The sequence below is a fragment of the Penicillium argentinense genome, assembly GCF_028826775.1.
Source record: "Penicillium argentinense strain IBT 30761 chromosome Unknown utg000010l_segment0_segment0, whole genome shotgun sequence".
Taxonomy (NCBI): domain Eukaryota; kingdom Fungi; phylum Ascomycota; class Eurotiomycetes; order Eurotiales; family Aspergillaceae; genus Penicillium; species Penicillium argentinense.
The window spans coordinates 1,433,672-1,454,754 of NW_026622669.1; the positions used below are offsets into that span (position 1 = coordinate 1,433,672).

General features: G+C 48.5%; 3 protein-coding genes across 3 annotated transcripts; 2 read left to right on the forward strand and 1 right to left on the reverse strand.

Annotated features, from left to right (window-relative positions):
* Positions 1–1,484: 1,484 nt before the first annotated feature.
* Positions 1,485–3,252, forward strand: N7532_010232 (uncharacterized protein; the record flags this gene model as incomplete). Its single annotated transcript, XM_056622723.1, has 2 exons — positions 1,485–1,837; positions 1,896–3,252. 2 exons carry the CDS (start codon positions 1,485–1,487, stop codon positions 3,250–3,252), a joined length of 1,710 nt encoding a protein of 569 aa, XP_056470139.1.
* An 8,525-nt stretch (positions 3,253–11,777) lies between these two features.
* Positions 11,778–12,944, forward strand: N7532_010233 (uncharacterized protein; the record flags this gene model as incomplete). The annotated part of the gene is made up of 1 exon (XM_056622724.1): positions 11,778–12,944. The coding sequence occupies one exon, from the start codon at positions 11,778–11,780 to the stop codon at positions 12,942–12,944; it is 1,167 nt and encodes a 388-aa protein (XP_056470140.1).
* A 3,448-nt stretch (positions 12,945–16,392) lies between these two features.
* On the reverse strand, positions 16,393–17,015 carry N7532_010234 (uncharacterized protein; the record flags this gene model as incomplete). The annotated part of the gene is made up of 3 exons (XM_056622725.1): positions 16,393–16,604; positions 16,666–16,750; positions 16,827–17,015. The coding sequence occupies 3 exons, from the start codon at positions 17,013–17,015 to the stop codon at positions 16,423–16,425; spliced, it is 456 nt and encodes a 151-aa protein (XP_056470141.1). The 3' UTR covers positions 16,393–16,422.
* Positions 17,016–21,083: the final 4,068 nt, after the last annotated feature.

Consider the following 21,083-nt stretch of genomic DNA (forward strand, 5'->3'; position numbering starts at 1 on the left):
CATCAAGGGTCTGCGCGACTTGCTCGAAGTTCTCCCATATACTTGATGAACGTTTTGTCTCCCATCGTACTCTTTTCTTTTGTTCAAATTCGGTCCTCAGTCACCAATTGACGAATTCGTTTTTTGTCATTTCGGAGTAAAGAACATAGGCCTTCTTTCGGTCAGGACCAACACGTTGGAGCGAGGAAGGAACAGGAGCAGGTGGCACGGGAGTTCGAAATTGAATATAGTCTGTGTCATCGTCTGATACGAGATTTGGAAGGTTGTCTATGCTGTCAGCATCATATAATGATGGGCCAAAAGATCAGAAGATTGAGACATATTGAGTTGCACTGTTACACACCAGAGGTCAAGGTAGGGAGGAATGAAAGACGTACAAAGATTCTTGCGCTTGGAAACTAAAGGTACTGTGCTATGGATAAGGGCTATCCGCGGCCCAGGAGCTGAATTCAACTGAAAAGATCTTAATTGATAAGCACAAGAAGACCTTATCATTTGATCGGTCTATTCTTCAACTCAGCTAGAGGAAGGATAAGTAAATAAAGAAAGATCGATTCTTTGATCACAAAAGTGCACATACTCTTGTGCAATGTCGAAATATAGTTCTGGCACTTGAATGGTTATTTCCCATAACATCACTAGAATCCCACTAACAACGACATTTTATCAACATGAATTTAGCTTAATACTCTTTTACTATGATTCTTCTCTTGATTTACATATTAATATAGCCAACTTTCGTAAAGGGAGTGGTAAAACTGCCTCATGAAAAAAGGGGATGACCAAAACGGCTGTAAAAAAGGGTAACTAGGTATTTTATTCGGGTGAATCAGCGCGTGTTGGCACGACCTAATTCGGAAAATTATGCAATAATGGCTAGGAAATGGGTTCTGGGTTGGGGTACCAACCCATGGGTTGACCTGGGCCGGGTTTTGGGCCGGACCGACCTACCCACGGGTTGGGTTTTGGCGAGGTCTACCTGGTACGGAGTAAACCGTTTTACGCTTCTTCTCCCAAGGAACCCAAGACTTTGACCTGGACTAATAAGTACTACTGTGCAGGCGTATATTATTAGTTTTTATTGCATACATTACCTCGCTGGTCATCTTGATCATCTCCACTCTCCACTCTTCTCTCTCTTTTTTTTTTCTGGGGTACAAAAGAGATGGTCGCTTAAAACGCCTCCATTTCCCCGTGATTTCCTCCCCCCACACTTTGGACCCGGCTTCTTCCCACACTTTGGACCCGGCTCCTAGTGCGTGCATCTTATCTGCGCTCGTTCACTGTAGTGCAGGACAAGAGGTAGCGCTACAATACCAGGGAAAAAGGACGATGTGAGAGCGGAGAGGTACATACACATATCCGTGATCACAATCTCCTCCAGGGCCTCAGATACATCTTCCGAACTGAATATTCTACAACTTGGTGAACTACTGACCACTCTTCGGAGGTGGTTTAGCGGGCCTTGAGTTCGCAAATACATCATGTTGGAACAGTTGGATGCCCGTGGAATCTATCCAATTAATCCCCCAGATCTCAAGGCAACAGAGAAGACTAATCCGACGCTCTTGGTGAGCTGGTGGGCAACTCTCTTTTCCCTGACTATTATTTTGACTCGACTATGCGGTCGCTATATTCGGATCGGACGTTTCTTCCCCGAGGACAAGGTGATGATGGCCAGTGTGATTCCGCTGATGATACGCATGGCGTTCGTCCATGTCGTTTTGATATACGGCACGAACAATGTGAAAACGACTGGCTTGACGGCAGAGGATATTCGGCAAAGAGAGATCGGTAGTAAATTTGTTCTTGCTTCTCGGATCTTCTACGCGATTTTGTAAGGCTTCCATGATTTTCTGCTTCCTTGGATCGAATCAGTCGCTGATTATGGATAGCATCTGGACCGTCAATCTCACTGTGGCGCTTTTCCTCAAACGACTTACTGGAATGTTCTGGAGACGCTCCCTGGAGAAGTTCTTACAGTTTCTCTACTTCTTCCTTGCTTCGACATTAATCGCAGTGGTCATTGCCACTCTGGCCGAATGCCAGCCCTTCGATCATTACTGGCAAGTCGTTCCTGACCCAGGTGCACAATGCCGGTCAGGCTACGCGAACTTGATCACCATGGGCACATGCGACGTCGTCACAGACATGCTTCTAGTCGCCTTCCCGATTCCGATCATCCTAATGACGCACATGTCCGTGCAACGGAAGGCCTCGCTCGTGGCTCTTTTTGCACTGTCACTCGTCCCGGTCGGATTCACCTGCTACCGAGTTCCAATGGTTATCTTCCACAGCGGCGCTCAGCCGTATCGATCGCTTCTTGCATCGCTGGAAATTCTCATCGCCACAGCCGTCTCAAACGCTCTGGTCATCAACTCATTTGTACGCGATAAAGGCGTGAAGAAGCCCAAGTTCCAAAAGGCACTGGGGTCCGCGTCCGTCAGCGAAAGCGTAGAATACACATTCAACCAGCACAACGCCATCACCCATCATCAGTGGGGAAGCGACTCAGCTCTCGCCGGTGAACTGGGCATGCGTCTCGATCCCAAACTCTGTTCCAATGACGAGCCATTATCCCGTCCGGCCCCTCCCACCCCTCCATATCCGCATACCTTCACCGCCGGAGTAGGCAAGCTGGCCTCGAACTGGTCCTTCAACAATAACCGTAACTCGACGGGGACAGACGACATCTCCACGGGAAGCTTAGAGGTCAACGTCAATCCACACGAATCCATCGAAACAAAGAAATCGCCGCGCAAAAGATCCAGCGATGTGATAACCAGAGCAACACATTCCGCCCGCAGAGTCTCCGTCTTCGATATCGGCGGCCTTCTCGATCCCAAGCCCTCCACCAGCCTCGACACCCAACCTCCGCACTTAAACGAAAACCACCTTCCAGAGATGAGAGCCACCGCAGACCTCATCCGACATCCCAACCACCCAAGAACCCTGTCCTCCCAGGACCCAAACACCGCTATGCAAAGTAAGCCCCAACACCCACCACAGATCTCGACCCAGAACCCCCCTCGCCCGGGCGTACTATTACTCCCGGGCCTAACCTCCACATCCACCGCTCGCCGCCGCGGCTCGAATGTCCGAAGCGATGAAACGGATTCCCTGGTGCTGTCCTACGGGTCTCGGCCTGAGGAGGTGTCTTGCGCTGGAGCTATCTTGGAAGATGCGCATATAGAGGATCGGGATATGGAGTTTCAAGATGTAGGGGGTTGCTTTCATGAGTTGATTGATTGATATATGTAAGTAATGATTTACGGTTGTACTTAAAGGTTCCTTTTATTTATGTATGTTATGTTACCTATGTATGTATGTATATATAGAAATTCTAAGTGGACGGACGGATGGATGGATGGATGGGGTCTTTGGAATGGAATGGAATGGGATTGGGATTGGGTTTGGGATACCTATCGATCGGCTGGTTCGTTAGCGATGGTGTTGGGGGTTTGCTCTGCCCTAATGATACGATGACGAAGTCGTTAAGCCAAAGGGTGATCGTCGTTTCTGTCTTCCTTTCTTTCACACGGATGGCAGTTACACGTGTGTGGTCGTTTGCAGGCTCAGTAATAATATCGGTGGCAGTGGTGTGGAAGCGAAAGTCGACACCCTTAAGCCGCAGGAAATGGGCGATCGGGGCGATGATGGCCTCATGGCGGTTATACCGCCCGTTCTCGAGAGGATGGGAATAGTTCAGATGGTGAATGTGTCATGCATGAAGCGGATTAGATGGTGGCGAAATTCGGCAGCGCCGTGCCAAGGTTGGAAGCCGAATCTACCAAGGACGTTAGCATAGCGTCCTAGGGAAGATTAACCCAGGCAGCGCACGTCGAAGCCATCGTAAGCCAATAAGAGGTCTTAAAAAGAATCTCTCGCGAAAGCAGTCGCTGATACGTTATCGCGCCAGTGACTCTTCAGACCTGGAGGTCAGCATGAACACGCTGACGCGATCTCGTAGACCTAGCCTGGCTCGATTCGCGCTGATTCGTCCCAACCCATACAGCTCCCGGGTTAGAAATCTCGTACGTGGGACTTCTTTGGGGACATTGTTTTCATAGTATTCCTTTAAGTCGTCTAGGACCGTCTTATGAGAACGCGCTGTTGAAGGGATCCCTCAAAGTAGATCCTCCATACAGACACCGCTAAACAATGGTATCCCTCCTGCACGGTAATGATACCCATTCACTTGATCACAAGCACTGGCTGTTTCAGCAGTTTCAGCACCTGCCGTACCCTGTGATTCAAGGATATGAATGCGCTCCGGCCGCACATGGATTTCTTGGAGCAAACTCACGGCGGAGGCGAGCGAGGAGATCCCGCTGCCCACGATCCAGGCATCAGGCATCAAGGCGATTAGGCGACAGACGGTCAGCATTGAGAATGATATGCGAGGATGACATGACAACGCGTGGTGCGACCTGTGCGGTAGCAATCACAGGGCATACATCTGGGAACAGAATGGTTTCCGAGGCTTTTTGCCGCAATTATTTTGTTTCGCGAAGGATTGTTCTGCGTAACCCTGAGGTGATGACTGGTTAAATTAAGCTGGCGCCTCAAGGCAGGGGAGTGTCAACGGCGAGTAATCTGCGTCTGGAACTGTGATGACGTCATGACTTCCACTGTTAGCTTCGCCACAAAGTATCCAGTAGGTTACTCTATCATTCCGTCTGGACGAAAGGTTAGCCACTCGCATAGACCACTCGAGCTGCCACCATCTCATTCAGGGTTAGCCGTGGCTCAACCAACACTAGTTGATTCGGCCAGTTGAGTTTTGAAATGCAGTATTTTCGAAGGATTAGGATGGTAACAATTTAACAATTTAATTGGTCGCTGAAGGAGGCTAAACGCAGTACCTCAAAAACTGTCGCCTTCGGTGCCCACAGCTTGCTCACCTGTCGCGAACCCCTCGCACAGCTAGCGTCTCCTGGAACTCATCGCACATCATTCAACCGCAACATCTCCCAAATCCCAACCGTGCTTGCACTTTCACACCTATCGACATGGCGAATAGTTTCGTCGCTGAGCTCGTGACGTGTGTTTATTGCCCTTCTCTGACAAGTAAATATAAGGTTTAACCTAGTGTCCTCCAGGGACGAGGAGTATGAGCGGAGAGCCAGACATTCGACAGAGGCCGCCGTGGTCGCCATCTTTTCCCATTACACGATAAGAGCAAGGCGATCGCCTCAGAGATCGAGATGCTAAGCATCGAGTTCACAACCGTCAATTTCTACCAAGTCGACGTCAGAAAGCACCCCATGCTCCAATGTGCCTATATCAACAAAGAATTGCCTCGAGGAGAGAAATTGTTTACAGATTCTGGAAATATGGCTACCAATTCTTAGTCGAGTGGCTCACTCGACTAAGAATTGCGATGGCTTTTTGCCTTTGATCTCCGCCTCTTTCCCCGGTGGACTAACCCCTTGGTACCGAACAGAAGACGATACATATGTACGTGTCTCGTGCTTCCGTAGATCATTGGAGTTAATGTACACTGTCCTTCATTCTCCCCCCCCCCCCCCCCCCCCCCGAAAACGCATTCTACGTGAAGTCATAATTATTTCAGGTTTGCACATGAACCTTTCCACGATGCGATAATTTCGCATACCCAACCGAGTGGAAGGCGATGAGTAACGCGAGCCATGCACTTCAGCAGATTCCAGCCTACTTTTCCCCTCCCGACGCCTCCCGAAACGCACTCTACGTGAATTCTCAATTATTTCAGTAAAAGGTAATGAATGAACCTTCCCGTTTCAAGGCTTTGCAAACTCTTGTGCGCGAATGGTCCATGATGCGGCAATTTCGCCTCCTCGTGACCGTACCCTTAGATCATACATCATCTCCATAAAAGCTCGACACGTCGCCTAGCTTCGCGGGCTGATGGTTTCCAACTTTCTGCAGGCGTTCCCAACATGACAATTAATATACGTCGCAGATTGGCGATACCAAACTCCACATACTAGGAGAGGACATGCTTCACGCTGGCTTCCAAAATGTCTCCGACGGTCGGTCGTAACCTCTCAAACGTGGGGTACAAAGCCCTTCTCGACACAGACCGAGCGGATCAGTCGGCCACAGAGGGGTATTCCTAGACTTGGTCAGATCTTTGACCTTGCAGCCCCTCTTTCGGGTGGCATCATTATGTATGCACATCTTCAGGGTTCAACTTTGCTGGATTTCGGAGGTACCGAAAGCCAGAGGCCTGGATCCAACCTTGAATCCTGAATCCACGAAAGAAATGGAGTCGTCTCCCGATCCTGCCAGCCTGCGTGATGAGTTTATTGACGCGTCTCGGCTTCCCAAAAGAAAAGGCCGCCTTCACGAACGCGCCTAATTTTCCTCCTCCTCTCACCAGAGACTACCCGGTACTACTTCAAGTGCCGCTGACGACATCCACGAAGGTGGAAAAATTGACGAACCAGTATCAATATGAGAAATGTAATTTCAATGGCTCGGTCCCAGGGTCGTTTATCCGTGCTAGAGAGGGAGATGTTACGGAGATAACGTTGACAAACTACGATGAGACGGGGAATCCGCACAATATCGACTGTCATGCCTTTTTAGCGCCTGGTGGGGGTTCTGCGCTGACAACCGCAGAGGAAGGCCAGACAAAAGTCGGAAGGTTCCGACTTCTATGTCCCGGGCTCTACATATATCACTGCGCTGCAGCCCCAGTGCCCGTACATATTGCCAACGGAATGTATGGCCTCATGTATGTACAGCCGGCCAATGGGGGGACTTTCCACAAGCAGACCACGAGTACTACGTGATGCAGAGTGAATTCTACCATGAACCGCCCGACGTAGGAGAGGATGGGAAGCCGTCATCTCAGGTGGAATTTTCGTACCCGAAAGCACTACGTGAAGAACCAGACCTTAATCGCGTTCAATGCACGTGAAGGCGCATCGACGACGGACAAGCCACTCAAAGCTCGCGTCGGAGAAACCGTTCGCATCTATTTCGGGAACGCGGGACCTAATCTGATCAGCTCCTTTCATGTTATTGGAAGTACCCTTATGAAGCTCTATCGGGACGTGATGCGAAGTGGCGAGAGCTTTACGCCCTCAAGAGGGGACGGGCCGGGTCACCACCAGGGAGGTGTGGAAGCTCATCGACAGTCCGAAGGAAATCATCCACCCACTACACTCATCGAATCCACCAAAGCCGAGATACAGGAGGTCAATCATGACCAGAATGTCCTTCAGGAACAGAATGAGAAGCTCCACGAAGAAGTCAGAGCTCTACGAGCATAAATCGACGCCGCCCCACCGGCACCCCCGACCAGATCATGGGCCGCGGTTGCAGCTGCCGGCAGCAACCTAGACCCCCAGCTAAACCACCAACGCCCCGACAAAGACTAAAACTGCGTCCAGATTAGCACCTAGTGATCGTTTGTGGACCCACGTGATAACGACGATAGCGAAGGGAACACCTTCGGTCGATACCTCTCCACCGAGTCGGTTAACTCCCACATCCGCACGGCGCTATTGAACGCGCCCCCCACGCAAGATGCTGAGGTTGCCGGGATTGGCACCACTAAGACCGGATATGTGATCCGGTTTAAAAACCAAGCGTCGGCCGACGCGGCCCGCAGCAACACCGAGTGGTTGAACGAACTTGGGAACAACACGAAACTGGTGAAACCACGCTTTGGAGTGGTTGTTCACCGCACCCCGACTGAGGACTTTGATCTGGAAAACGCAAATGCACAGGCTATTGAGAAAATAATGGAAGAAAATGATCTAGTTGCACAGGGTTTCCGGGTCGAAGAAGTGGCGTGGCTCAAGAAAAGGGACAAGGTGTTAGGAAAGTTTGCATCGCTGGGTATCTGGTTCGACTCCGCGGAAGGCGCCGAATACATCCTGAACAATGGCCTGCTTGTCGGTCAGAGATACACCGGCTCACCTCGTATGTTCGGGCCATCCTGTTGATGATGCGGACCAGCCTATATTTGAAGAACATAGCTCGACGCGGTATATTGGTTCACTTTTTGTTCTTTGTGGATTACATGATCCAGACCCTATAAGTTAGCTATAACTTCATCGCTCCCGTATACTTTATCCCGTTTATCACGAGGTTAAATAATACCGTGAATGAGAAACTCCCGGCAAGAAGGTAGCTTAGTGCGAGAGCTAAATTGTAGGACTATGGCTTCTGTTCCTAGATAGATCATTTTTGATCCCATCAGCTCCACTTGGTGAATTCCAGGAACCTGAGCGAGCTTCTTAGGTTCTCACATACCGCAGCCACAAGTGGGCTAGATTGAATGGCCCAGAACACCCATGCACAATGTAACTCTGTACTTTGTTAAACCCTTCTACGAAGGGATCAAAATGGTGTACAACGAAGCCATAGCACACCTCAAATTCCACTTTAGGGTGAGTAAAATTAGGCGCCGTCCTCGTGTAGATCAGCTTTTCTCCTTAAAACCTCAAATATAACGTCGAATGCATGCTTCGTTCTTCGAAATTGTCCTAGTCATGGTAATCTACTGTAAAGCGTCCGGTAGTCGCCAGATGAAATCGCGTACGAACAACGGTAGTATGTAAGAATAATGAATTTAAAAAAGTATGATTCGTTTCGTGCCTGATGAGGACGAACTCTTGGTTGAATTTAAAGAAATGAGATGTCTCCCATGGAGCCGGATCGTGAAGCATTTCCCAGGGTGGACGAAGGGTTCTCTCCAGGTCCGTTATAGTACGAGGCTGAACGACCGAGGAACTGGAAGTCTCGGGCGAGGTCGGAGTGGGAGGGTTACGTGTGCTGCAGCTACGGCTGCGGCTCCAGAGGAGGTGTGTGGTTATCTCCCTAGATCACGAATGGCGAGAAGAAAAGGCGTCGATTCAGTTTCACTGACAAGACAACGCCACGGCCAACCTCGAGCCTGGGGCGCAATCGACAGCTACTCACCGGCTTGATCTCTTCGCAGTGCGCAAGGTGGCTGGATTATGCTTTAGAATATCTGGTCACACCTTCCCAGTGCAATACGTATCGGGATTCTTCAGGTATCAACTCTATTCTGAACCTTGAGTTGGGATTGATTATTGCCGTTTATCGCGCCGGAGCCATTGAACCAATAACAATAAGCAAAATACCATCACGTACTGTATCACAGGATTGAACCAGCGGGCTCCTCTCTCGATGGATTATGATCCCGAAGGCCTCTTGTACAGACATTCCTTAATCCACTGTGGTAAAGTTATTGTAATTCATCACCGTCAGCCAAAAAATTGCCTATACTAACCCTGAAAACCTCTTTACGAGATCTAGAACCGAATGCTACTGTACCTTGTTGCGTGTGACTACCTCAAGTGCCATAAAAAGCCTCTTTGCGCACGCCAAAACGGTTGCTTCTGTGGGCTTTCCATCGGCGCGTATACGTCTTCTCGTGGAGATCGTGTACCAGTGGATGAAATCTTTTATCAACGCGATATTGCGGGCAGTAGTCCCTTCCTCAAGGCCATAGGTATCACGGAAGGGGATTCCGCTAGAATCAAGAAACCTAGATTGTTACAGTAACACGTGGAAAAAAGAGAAATATTGCGGCCGCTTACTCGATCCAAAGATTGAGGTACCTCCTTTGACTATGTTTGATTTATCCTCAACGGCACATGCTCCGATGGCTTGTAGATCGGATGTGGGTTCGTTGCTCCGAAATGCGTATCTTGCGCTTGCTTTATCGCAACTCCAGTAGCCCATATTGAAAGGTCAAGTCCCGATACCGAAGCTGCCCAACCTACAGTAACGTTTCTTGGTGTCGTTCTTGAGCGCGGTGGTCAACTAAACGGCGGGCCGACTCTTCTTCACAACCGACTCCAGACTACTGTTTATAACAGTTCCGCTCGAACCTATCACACCTTCGCGGTCACCGCGTACTTCAAAAACGGTCAACGATGGGCGAACTTTCCATCACTGAACATAAATTCCTATGTTTCCTTGACAGGTCGTATTTTCGGCCTCACAAAAGAACATCGCCAACTAGCTATCGTCACGGATGATATACATTTCCTCCCAACACCAACTCATCACTTGCCCGCTACCCCTTCCTCGACTGGTACGCGGAAAGCGTGTTGACTGTTGGTCCCAAAGGGCCGGCCCTCAGACCCCAACTCAATCGGCCGCAAGTTTGCGGACTGAACCACCTCCTTTCACCCATCCGCAACTACATTCCCCTGAAATAGTCGCCCTTGATAATGAGGATGAGGAGACCACACAAATGACATGGCCAGAAACCGCCGACGAGAACGAGCCCTCGCCACGGGCTACCGCCCCGCCTCCAGAGAGGCGTTCTCGAAGGCAACGAAAAACATCATATGCCAATATACTTGCACAATCGAACTACAATGGCTAATTGGCAAATTTCGGATCTTTCTGTTTTCGAAGGTGTTGCGGCTATTAGTCAGTCCGTTTACCTTCTGATTGGTCAACGCTCATTTGCATTGAGAGGTATCAGTAAAGCAATACAACGTCCCTTTTTCCTTTGCCTTTCTCGTCCCTGCCCTTCGTTTTCATCGTTTCAGGGCCACAGCGTGCGACAGCGCGCGTCACCAGTGTATTTACACAGTAGTGGTAGCCTACATATCGCCAAAAGAGTTGGATCCCAGATTACGTGATGTATAGATATTGTAGTGGCAGCCTAATAGGCTGCCACCACCACTCTAGGCAGAAGGCAGCTACTGTGACTACAAATAGCTGCGCCTACTAGCATAGTTAGGGAATGATCATCACACTTGTACCTTAATCCAGGGTCTCAACTAAAAGCGAGGGGTCAGGATAAATGAAATCATCCATCCATCCATCCATCGAGTGTACCAGGTTCAGTTACTGTAAGGCAGTTAGATTTTGTTAACAGGTCTGCGGAGGAATAGCATCATTCGGTATTCGCTACGTACCCTGCTTTTGTTGGACTATGTACCCACACAGTTTAAAGCACTATGTAGTGTTTTTCAAAACAGATTTCGGGAGGATCAATAAAGTGTGAAACTAATTTCGACACACTTTGTACAGTATGCCTCGCGGATTTGGCAAGCTGTCACTTTCCCCGTACCCGGTTGCCCAAAAGCCCGATCCGGGCGCTGGCTCGGAAGCAAACAGCACCTAAGACTCACGATACATACCTCGCTTACTTGCAAGCTACTCATGACGTTGCTCATCCATCACTTTACTATGAGCCTCAGCCACTGCTTTTTGGCAGGACCAGCGCCCACCCTCTTTTATTAATTACAAACTTCTTAATAACCCAGAAGTGGACAGCAATTTGACGACCGGTCACTGGGTAATTTGTCGAATAGTCTCGCTCATTAAGTGATGTGGCGATAACCGTTGCTGTAGTCGCCAAAATCAATATGCATGATCTATCGCAATCTCTGCGCGGTGGAGGATTAGGAACTACTGAATAATTCGTTCATTATGTACGTTGAATTGCGCAAACCTTTATTGCGGTCATTCGGCCTAATGACTCGGTTCTAGATTCGTCGATCTTATGCGATGGATCATATGGCTCTCTCAGTTGAAAATTTATGTGTAACGGGCCAGGTCCCGATCTATTGCACAGGCTTGGCCTGTGCGATGTGATCTATCAACTCCCCAGGATATTTAGTCACCGCTGGCCACCCCCTATTTCTAAACTTCTCTAAGCTTCAGATAAACAGCATGTTGGCACCGCTCAATTGAATCAATTCGGCCGTAGCCCTTCACATATCTGAAGCTTCCTCTTCCCCATAGAGTACCAGCGAATAATAGCAACGCGACAGCGAGACGACACCGAAATGATGTCGAACGAACAATCGAGCGGAGCCCCTGTGGCTCAACCAGCGAACGATCCCATTGCAAACGTCGAAGCCATGATGTCAGCGATGATGGCTAGCGTTAACCAACGTTTCAGTCAGATAGAAGAGGCGCTACAAGCTCAAGCGCGTACGCCCAGCGAATCGATGTCGGAACACCCACGAACCGAACCTGAGACGACCAACACCGCCAGTCCTCACATCGAAAACGACGGAAATAGCAAAACTAGCAGAAATAGCGAACCGGTCGTTGCTAGTCGACCAAGAGCGACCCTACCGAACCAACCAATGTTCGGAGGATCAACCAGCGAATGGCCTGCATGGCAGATGCAGATGGAAAATAAACTGCGGGTGGATGGTATATGTTTTACCTCCCCATTGGATCAATGTGCCTATATCTATTCACGATTAGAAAAAATGGCACTAAAGAACACGACCACCTTCATGAGAGAACGACGAACAAACGGGACCCCAGAAGATTTGCTCACGTATCTTAACCGAATCTATGGCGATCCGAACGTGGAAGCGAGGGCGATTCAACGATTGTACACACTCAAGCAGAAAAAGAACCAGTCGTTTGAAAAGTTCTTACCTAGTTTCGAACGCGAATTAGCCGATGCTGGTGCACTACAATCGCCTGACAATGCGAAGAAACATACCCTGCTTATGGCGCTCATCAATCGCGGTATTCCCACCACATTTCAAGGAATGTTAGACACCCTCCACCAGATCAGCGCGGATCTCGCAGGATTCTACTCTGTAAGGGCCTCGAAGCGCACACACCAGTCGCCAGTTGCTGAAGAGACTTATGAGCCAATGGATTGGACCCCCACTAGTGCAGTGAGAATCAACCGAATTGCCTATGAATCGAGATCGAAGCAGCCCCAGGACGAGCACCTTACGGGAAAACGTGCAAGATGGGTAAACCAGGAAGTGATAAATAAGCGGAGAGAGGAGGGATTATGCCTGCGATGTGGCAGACCTAACTGTCGGATCGCTTCTTGTCCTTTGAAACCCGCGAGACGCCCTGAGGAACAGGAGAAGCGCGTGAATACTGTGAAGACTAAGAGAACACACCGAAACCACACCGTTCTAGTGAAGAAGAGCAACAGGAAAGGAGAGCCCGCAGTTCTAGAATCGACAAGCTAATCGGAATTTACCACTGCAACCGAAACCTCTGAATCGGAAAAAGAGTAGCTCCTGTTCTAAGTCGCGAGCAGGAGCTAAAGGGAGTCCAGAGACTAGAGAAGAGCACAGAACCACTATTCTATGTCGATGCATGCTTGAATAGCCAGTGAATAAGTTAGTTGAGACTATTTGGTCTGATGAGCGTCTACCAAACCAGATTGGGGCAAGACAACAGAGAAAGGAAATTATCTATACTCTAAATAAGGTATGAAGCTTTGTGATTACTTTCTAAGAAGATACTAACTACTAATATAGGTCCGCAACCTTGCTATCTATATCAACGCAAGTCCACAGCGTCGCAATCATTTCTGTCGAATACAATCAAACAGTACTATCTTATACCCAACCCAGGATGTCCGACATCGCTAGAATTCAACATTTCTGATGCTCTGACGTGCAAAACGGCTACAAAAAGAGTTAGATGAGTTCTGTGATTCATACAATATGTCAACACTTGCTCTGAGTCGAGAGGAATGGCGACAGATTGACTATCTTCTTGATATTACTCAACCTTTCTTCAGGTGGACGACTCTCCTTTCACAGTCAAAAGATATTCGTATCTATATAGTTTTTGGTATTTACAACCAGTTATGAAGGCAATCGATCGTCTTATGCGGAAAAAAAAGTCTTGGAAAAAACTGATGCTCTATGCCCTTAATGCAGCAAAAAGGAAGCTCTCACGGTACTATGGAGACACAGACGCTGAAGCTAGAGATACCTACGCCATTGCAACTAATCTCGCTCCTCAACACAAACTTCAGTTCTTTACCACAAGAGAGTGGCAGGATCAAGACTAGAAAACCAAATACCGCGAGAGTCTTGAAGCATACATGGCACCATACAAAGAGCGCTTAGATTCCAGCAACAATCAAGATAAGGCAGTAAATGATGCTAGACCTGGTGATCTTTCGGCTATTGAGGAAGAGTTCGGATGCTTCGACTCTCAATAGTCAATAAACTCATCTGCCTCACTTGATGAGCTTACCCGATATCTTCAAAGTGGTATGTTTCAACTTATTCTCAGGTTTATCAACTACCTATAGTAACTAATTTATCCTAAAAGGAACCGTTAAAACCTCGCCTCGTCTATTTTAGAAGGCACATCAAGATGAATTTCCAGTTCTTGCAAGTGTTGCCAGAGATGTTCTTTCAATTCCAGCAATAGGCGCAGGCGTTGAACGACTGTTTAATTGTGCGCGAGACATATGTCATTACCGCCGTGGCTCATTAAAGCCTAGCACAGTACAGGATCTCATAATGTACAGGTATACATCTCTGTTTGAGAGCCAGGAGGCTGAGCAGTTTCTTCTTCAAGAGTTCCAGTCACGATAGGAAAAGGATACATCGACTGAGGAGAGAGGGCCAACAGTTAGCTTTGATCCAATTAGTGAGGATGAGAACGAGGATGAGCTAGCGGCTACACAGGCCACCCAGCAGGAGCAGGCTACCCAGTCAAGAAGGAAACGGTCGAGAAGTGTACATTTAGAGGAGGCTTCGGAGGAAATTTGTAGGGACATTGAGTCATATAATGATGATAATCCTGAGCATAATGGGTTTCCCCGTCTTCCAGCGCGAGCACGGAAGAGACCTAGACAGCCAGATGGGTTTGAGATCGAAAAATAGATTTCAAAATTGAATAAAATGAGAATTGAATAGTAATCTACGCTTCCTTGGGTTTTTTCGGCCGAAAAAAATAATCTACATCCGTCCCGATGAGAGCACAAATTGTATGAGAAATACCCAAAATTTCAGCTGAAATATTCATAAATTATGCAACAGAGTATTTTTGTATGTTTGTCCTGCTTGTGCACCCGCCTTACCCTCCTTGGCACCCTCCACCCGCCGGGGGTGAGCAATATTGAACCCTCCACCCGCGGAGGGTGAGGCACTTTGGACCCTGGACCCTCCGAGGGTCACCCGCGGGTGGGTTTTTGACCCTCCACCCGCGGGTGAGGGCGAGGCCTACTTAAAGGCAAGCAATAGGGAGCAGTTTTATAATGTTCAAATCCATTCCTTAGGTCTGCCATAAATCTAGGAGAATATCAGCATTTCTTCGACTCTAAGTTCCCACTCACAGTGTCTTAGCTTACTCAAATTGAGCGATTGGGTAGGAGATACATAGGAATGATTTCATACTAAGGTGGCAGCGTGACTTCCTTTATATATCTAAGATTATGAGCTCGAGCAGCGCTGTTTATGATAAAAGGAAAGGATGTTCCACCTTGAAATGAACAAGACTCCCCACTTTTTTTCGTGCAGGATCGATATGACGCAGTTTTTTGATGAGATGGGGTCCAGAAAAATGAAGACAGCTCAAGTAATATCTTTAGACTAACCATCACAAAATAAACGGCTCTGTGGGGCCCTCTAATTATAGTATAACCTATAGTGAGCTGAGCGAATCATAGCACTCACTAATTAGTCACTGACCAGTACTAAGGGATCAGTGAGCACTCACTGAGCCTCAGTACACACGCACTGTGTCCTCACTGAGCATGCCTGAGCGGTCTGAGTAGTTATGGCCGAGCGGTGACTAATTACGCACTGAGCACGCACTGAGCCTTAATCATCAGTCACGTGACTGAACTGAGCGTGATCACTGAGGCCATGCCTATGCTGAAGTCTACTCAGTGATCCCAAGCCTGAGCGCCCTCATAAAAGCGGCGGCATCCCAAGTAGGAAAGCCCCACCCGGCAGACATTATCCTGTGTATATAGGTGCATACATGATAACTCTTTTCTGGCCCCACCGCCATGGCCTTAGCGCAGATCCATCATTGAGCGGGCCACATTCAATGAAAGAACACCGTAGAATGAGGCTTGTATGGTACAATACTTTGCTACGTAATATTACACAATGTGCGCGACAATTTAGTGGAACTGTTTAGAAACCTATAGTGGATTTTTGCAAATCATGTGGGGAGGACTGCCTGGCCATCTGTAGGCTACGATCCTTGGTACTTCTGGGTTTTCTCAAAAACACCGCACATGGATCTAAATCTAGCAAAGGAAAGAAAGGTAGCGGAAAAAAGAATCTGTTCATTAGCGTGGTCAGCTCTCTCTCCCTCTCTCTCCCTCGTTTTCATCTATTTTCCGTTCCGTTTTGTTTATAGGCGTACTTTCCTTTTGGGTGTTCCGACCGACGCGACGTCTCTCTTCGTTCGGGCGACCTAGCCAACCGGGGGAGCGGAGAAGTGGTGCGAGCCCTGATCCCAATTGCCACTAGAGTATAGGGTGCTACTAGTGTTGTGGTTGTGTGTTATATATTTCTTTCATTATGATTATTTATAGCCTCCCACATAAACTAGTGTCACGACAAATGCCTGTCTCATTCTCACACATAGTTATCCTTGAGACGGGCTGCGACAGGTTGAAATAAGGACAAGAAAACGAAAGATATCCCCATAACCCCACCACATTACAGAGTGTAGGCGATATAGTTACTGACACAGGTCCGCCGTCAGGGTAACTGGCTGGGGGCACCCATAGACCTTCTTATGAGCTGGGGTACTGTAGCAGGCGGCATCATTGGCCGCACAGTCAAAGACCTCACAGCCGTCCCCGGGACTGAGCGAGTTGGGATTCGCTGCGAAGGGGTTGCCCCATTCCGTGCTAAGTTCATCTTGAAGAAGGATACGGTTAATAAAAGATTCCTAGCTGACAGATAGATTGGGTGCACTCACAGTACGCGTAGTCCGGGTTGGACGAGAACGAATAGCCAAAGAAGAGTGGCTTATCCAGCGTCTTTGTCTTGGCGATCTTGACGGTCTGCACATTCCATCTCCAGTCAGTTTCCCTTGCTATATGGAGTATTGCGCAGACCGAATAGGACGGAGTAACGTACCGAGCCAGATGCTCTAAATTTCTCGGAGAAAGTCCCCCCCTTGGGAATGGTTGTGAGAGGGCCGGGGGCACTGCCATCGTAAGGGAACGACTGCACATACACAGAGGTGGCACAGTGGTTGTGCACGACGGCATTCTGGGCCGAGACCAGGCCGAGGAGGGCACCAAATGTGATCAGGGAAGCCTTCATGGTTGGTATTTCGCTTTTTGTTTTGCAATAGAAGCTTGGATTATCTGTTTCCCACCCGACAAGGGAAGGAATTGGCGGTCTTCATATAGGTCTGCTGGTCAGACCACATATAGTACCGATGATGTAGCGACGGAGTACATCTGGGAGGCCTTTGACCTAAGACATGGCATCTATTCCATGTCTTGGATTGTCAGGCCACCGCCCGGGGGTCCGTCCCACGGCCAATCAACACGAGTGGCAGGTGAGACATGCGCATCACCGCCACTGCATGTACCCCGCATCGAATACATCGCACCAGGTAGCGTTACATCCACGCCAATTTCTCAACAATGGCTGGAGCTTTTGTTAATGATTCTCCATGTGGAGCAAAGGATGATTTCAGCGGTGCGGAGAACCTGCCACGATCAAGGAATTCGCCGGTTTAGGATCGAAGATTCAGCCGGTTTCTCCGCTCCCGATTCGGGCCGCGGTACCGTCCAAGTCATCTATGCGTACCGCGCTTGAACACGATGGAGGATGATGTACCCCGCCAGATCCGAGGCTCTCTCCATCCGTCACAAGGTGTTCTCGTAGTCGAGCGTACAGACAAGGGAAATGGGAGTAGGGCTCTGATACGGAGTAGATTCTTCCTTCTTGGGCTAACATGCCCTTGATCGACTGGTCCATACCAAGAATCCCATCAGTCATGCGGTCACCCTGCCTGGCTCAAGTTCGTATAGTACCCACATTGACTAACTCGTGTGGGGAACCGACCGGGGATTTCTGCAAGTGAGAAGGCGGATTCAAACAACCGACTGTCTTCTACTATAAGGAGGCAAAAAATGCTGCCATGGAACCAGTGCCACGCCAATGCACCGTTCTAGTATAGGGTGTGAAGAAATTGATGCTCTTCTGCTGACCATAAATTGGCACCTATGTTACGAGGCGCCATACGATTAATCAGTCACTCAGGCGACTATTAATAGATTGTGAGGAAGCTTTCGGGAGACTGCTCACCTAAAACCGAGAGGCGGAAACTGGGGCGCTAGTCACGTGGGGAGACATCGCCTCCCTCTCAAACAGATATGGGGAGGAAAAGAGGGAGGTTCGGTACTGGATTACAGAATTTTCCGGGTTACAATTGATCATTTCAAAACACAGGGAGCATTTGGATCTTACGAGGGTACTTTTGCCCATCATATTTGCTATAGAGAATACCTCAATAGAGAGTAATGCCACCCTTTGTAATAGTCTTCACGTATATATATGTCTCGAGCATAAGCATAGCGTTGCATCAAGTTCCCTTACGACGGGTGTATGGATAGTGGGCATTTGTGTAAATTGCACTACCTACCGTACTTACCCCAGAGTATCGCCCATTGAAGACATGCTATGGTGGTCACTGTAGAGTCGAGCATTGCGGGGGAGGCCGATCGGCAATATCACTTTTGAATTTGAATTCCTTATGTATATTACCTGTGTTGATAGGGGTTGGCCAGTCATAAAAGGAGATTGCCCAATTTTGACAAGGGGTCAGCTGTTTTGACAGGGGGTCGTCTATTTTGACAGGGATTCAACCGCTATCATTGGCTATATCCGCGAAGTCGAGGGCATTCGCGCAGTCCGAGGGCCAACTACTAACTTAAAGAGGAAATCGTCATGCTCTGGGCAAGAGACTCGAAATAACCACTCTTCGACGACGAGGTGCGACAGCGACATCCATTCAGACCTCATAAGGTATGTTGTTTGGCATTCCTAATATCTTAGCTGTTCTAAGTTGTGTTTCTGGTCGTAAAATTAGGTGCCAATTGGCTCATGGAGTGGCACACCTCAAACGTTTCACTTTGTTGAACGCCATAACCATCATACCTAATGAGAGAATTGGGCCTCATGATTCTGGGTATACTGTAAGGACAGACTTATGGTGAATTATTATTAGCTGAGGCCTACGCCATGGGTAGCCTGTGGGGCTGTTGTTCGCCCGCAAACAACGAAAACCTGGTTGAGACATTGTTTACCGGTGACTGCATCCGTTAAGATGTTCCCTAGGCCAAAGGGACACCTCTCAAGAGTGACAATGAGCGCATGTCGTATGGGCAGGTAAGGAAGAAAAGCGATGTCGCCTAAGTGGATCGTTCAGGTGGCAGGTCGAATGCGGCCCCCTCCGCATGATTTGCAGAGACCCACTACCGACTTCCATGGAATTCCATTGAATTCTCTCACGCATTGTGTAATTGTTTGTAGTAAGATACGATGCCATACAGAATGCATTTTACGTTGTCCCTCAGTTTAATCTGCCCCGCTCAATGAATGATCAGCGCTAAGGTCTTGGCGGTGGGGCCAGAAAAGAGTTATAGAATGTGTTGGTCAAGTCCATCGAGAACGACTGTACCGCCTTCGTCAGCCGCGTCAGTCTTTGTGGACTTGGTGTTTGTTTCACGCACTGTGTCGACCTGCACTTCTCAGTCAATTCGATCATGTAGATCAACATGTGGGAACCCAACAGGAACAGTTCTTTCGAAATCCTTTTATGCCATGACAGTGCATAAGTCTAAATCCTTGAACGAGCAGTGCTGGGTTGACACCTCCTTTCACCTGGCCTGAATTTCTAGTTTCAAAGTTACCTGAATTAAAAGATTCTTGCTCTGCGAATGTTTGGGCCCTGTCGACCGGAGATGTTACACCTAACCGCCGATCAGAAGAGCTTCGTCTAACCAATGGATATTTCATTGTCTGCCTGCTTTGTTCCAGCAAAACAAGGAAGAAACTCTGGCCGAATAATTTCGAATCGGACGGCAATGCGCCACCAGTTAATCAAGCGTGGAAACGACACTAATTATCTACGCTTACGGATATGTGTGCATGCGAAAGTTTCAATAGATCACCACTTTATAAACTACCACACTCCGAGGAGGTTTGATCTTACCTTCACATTTCATCGACACCATTCTTATCTTTATACAGATGACTCAAAATACTGAGGAAACAGGGCCTATTGCAATCGATGCCATCAAAGGCCCATCAGTCCCTCAAAATCCTGATTTGTGAGCTCCTAGGTTATACTTGCCTATTAGTCAACCTTTACACTAACAATAGAAATAGCAATACCGCATACCCCAGCTAGACTACGCACGGCCAGCAATCGACGATCCCAATTGCTGCTAGAGGCAACGAAGGAAGCCCTGATGCCTGGCCCAGATGGATGCGGGGAATCCCCCTTACTCCGTTGGCAGACAAGGCTAATTAATTAAAGGAAATATCCTTGGATATCTGCTCACGATGCCATCCAAGCGCAAGTTTATTCAAAGAAGATCGCGCACCAAAGCTGGCACAAACCTGCAAACAGTTCGGTAGAAAGATTCAAAATATCGAACCAGCTGTTCTAGTTGGCTGGCATGGTGCTGACAAAACAATCTCCGAATTTGGGGACCAGTATATCTGGAAGCAAGGCAAGAGAGCCCCTGAAGCCTCCGACTGATACGCTTCTCTCCGCTCCGCAATAATCGAACGTGCCCAGACTACCTGGGGTGTCTAAACACCAAAGAAGCAATATTCGACTATATTTTCTACCGGTCTACCGGAGGTATTGCGTTTTCCAGGGCGGAGTCCCACGGCTATCCCATCGCAGTTGCATAACAACTGAAGGATACCTCGAGAACGTACAATGATGAACACGGTCGTTCTATATGGCTCGGCGAGGTGGTCGCCACTAAGCGACACCTGTCCAACGGTGTTTTTAACCGCTTGCCATTGGAATTTGAAGAATAGTGGGCTGATGGCCTCGTGATAGTAGCAGATAATATGGACATAGATTTAGATTTGAAGACAAATGGGTGTCGCCCCCTACAGGACCTGCCAGGCTACTCCAACCACATCGCAGACTCGGACAGTGAACATGCCAATACGACGCCTGGAACACGCTAGTAACCGACTGGCTAGAGCGGTTTTCGTTTTTCCCAGGTGGTGGGACTCAAAATGAAAGGACGCCGACCACTGCCGCGAAGATCAGAGACGGAGGACTCTAGGATACGTCATGATCAATAGCTTACGCAGGTTCAATGCCATGTCAGGCAAGATAACCGACTACTT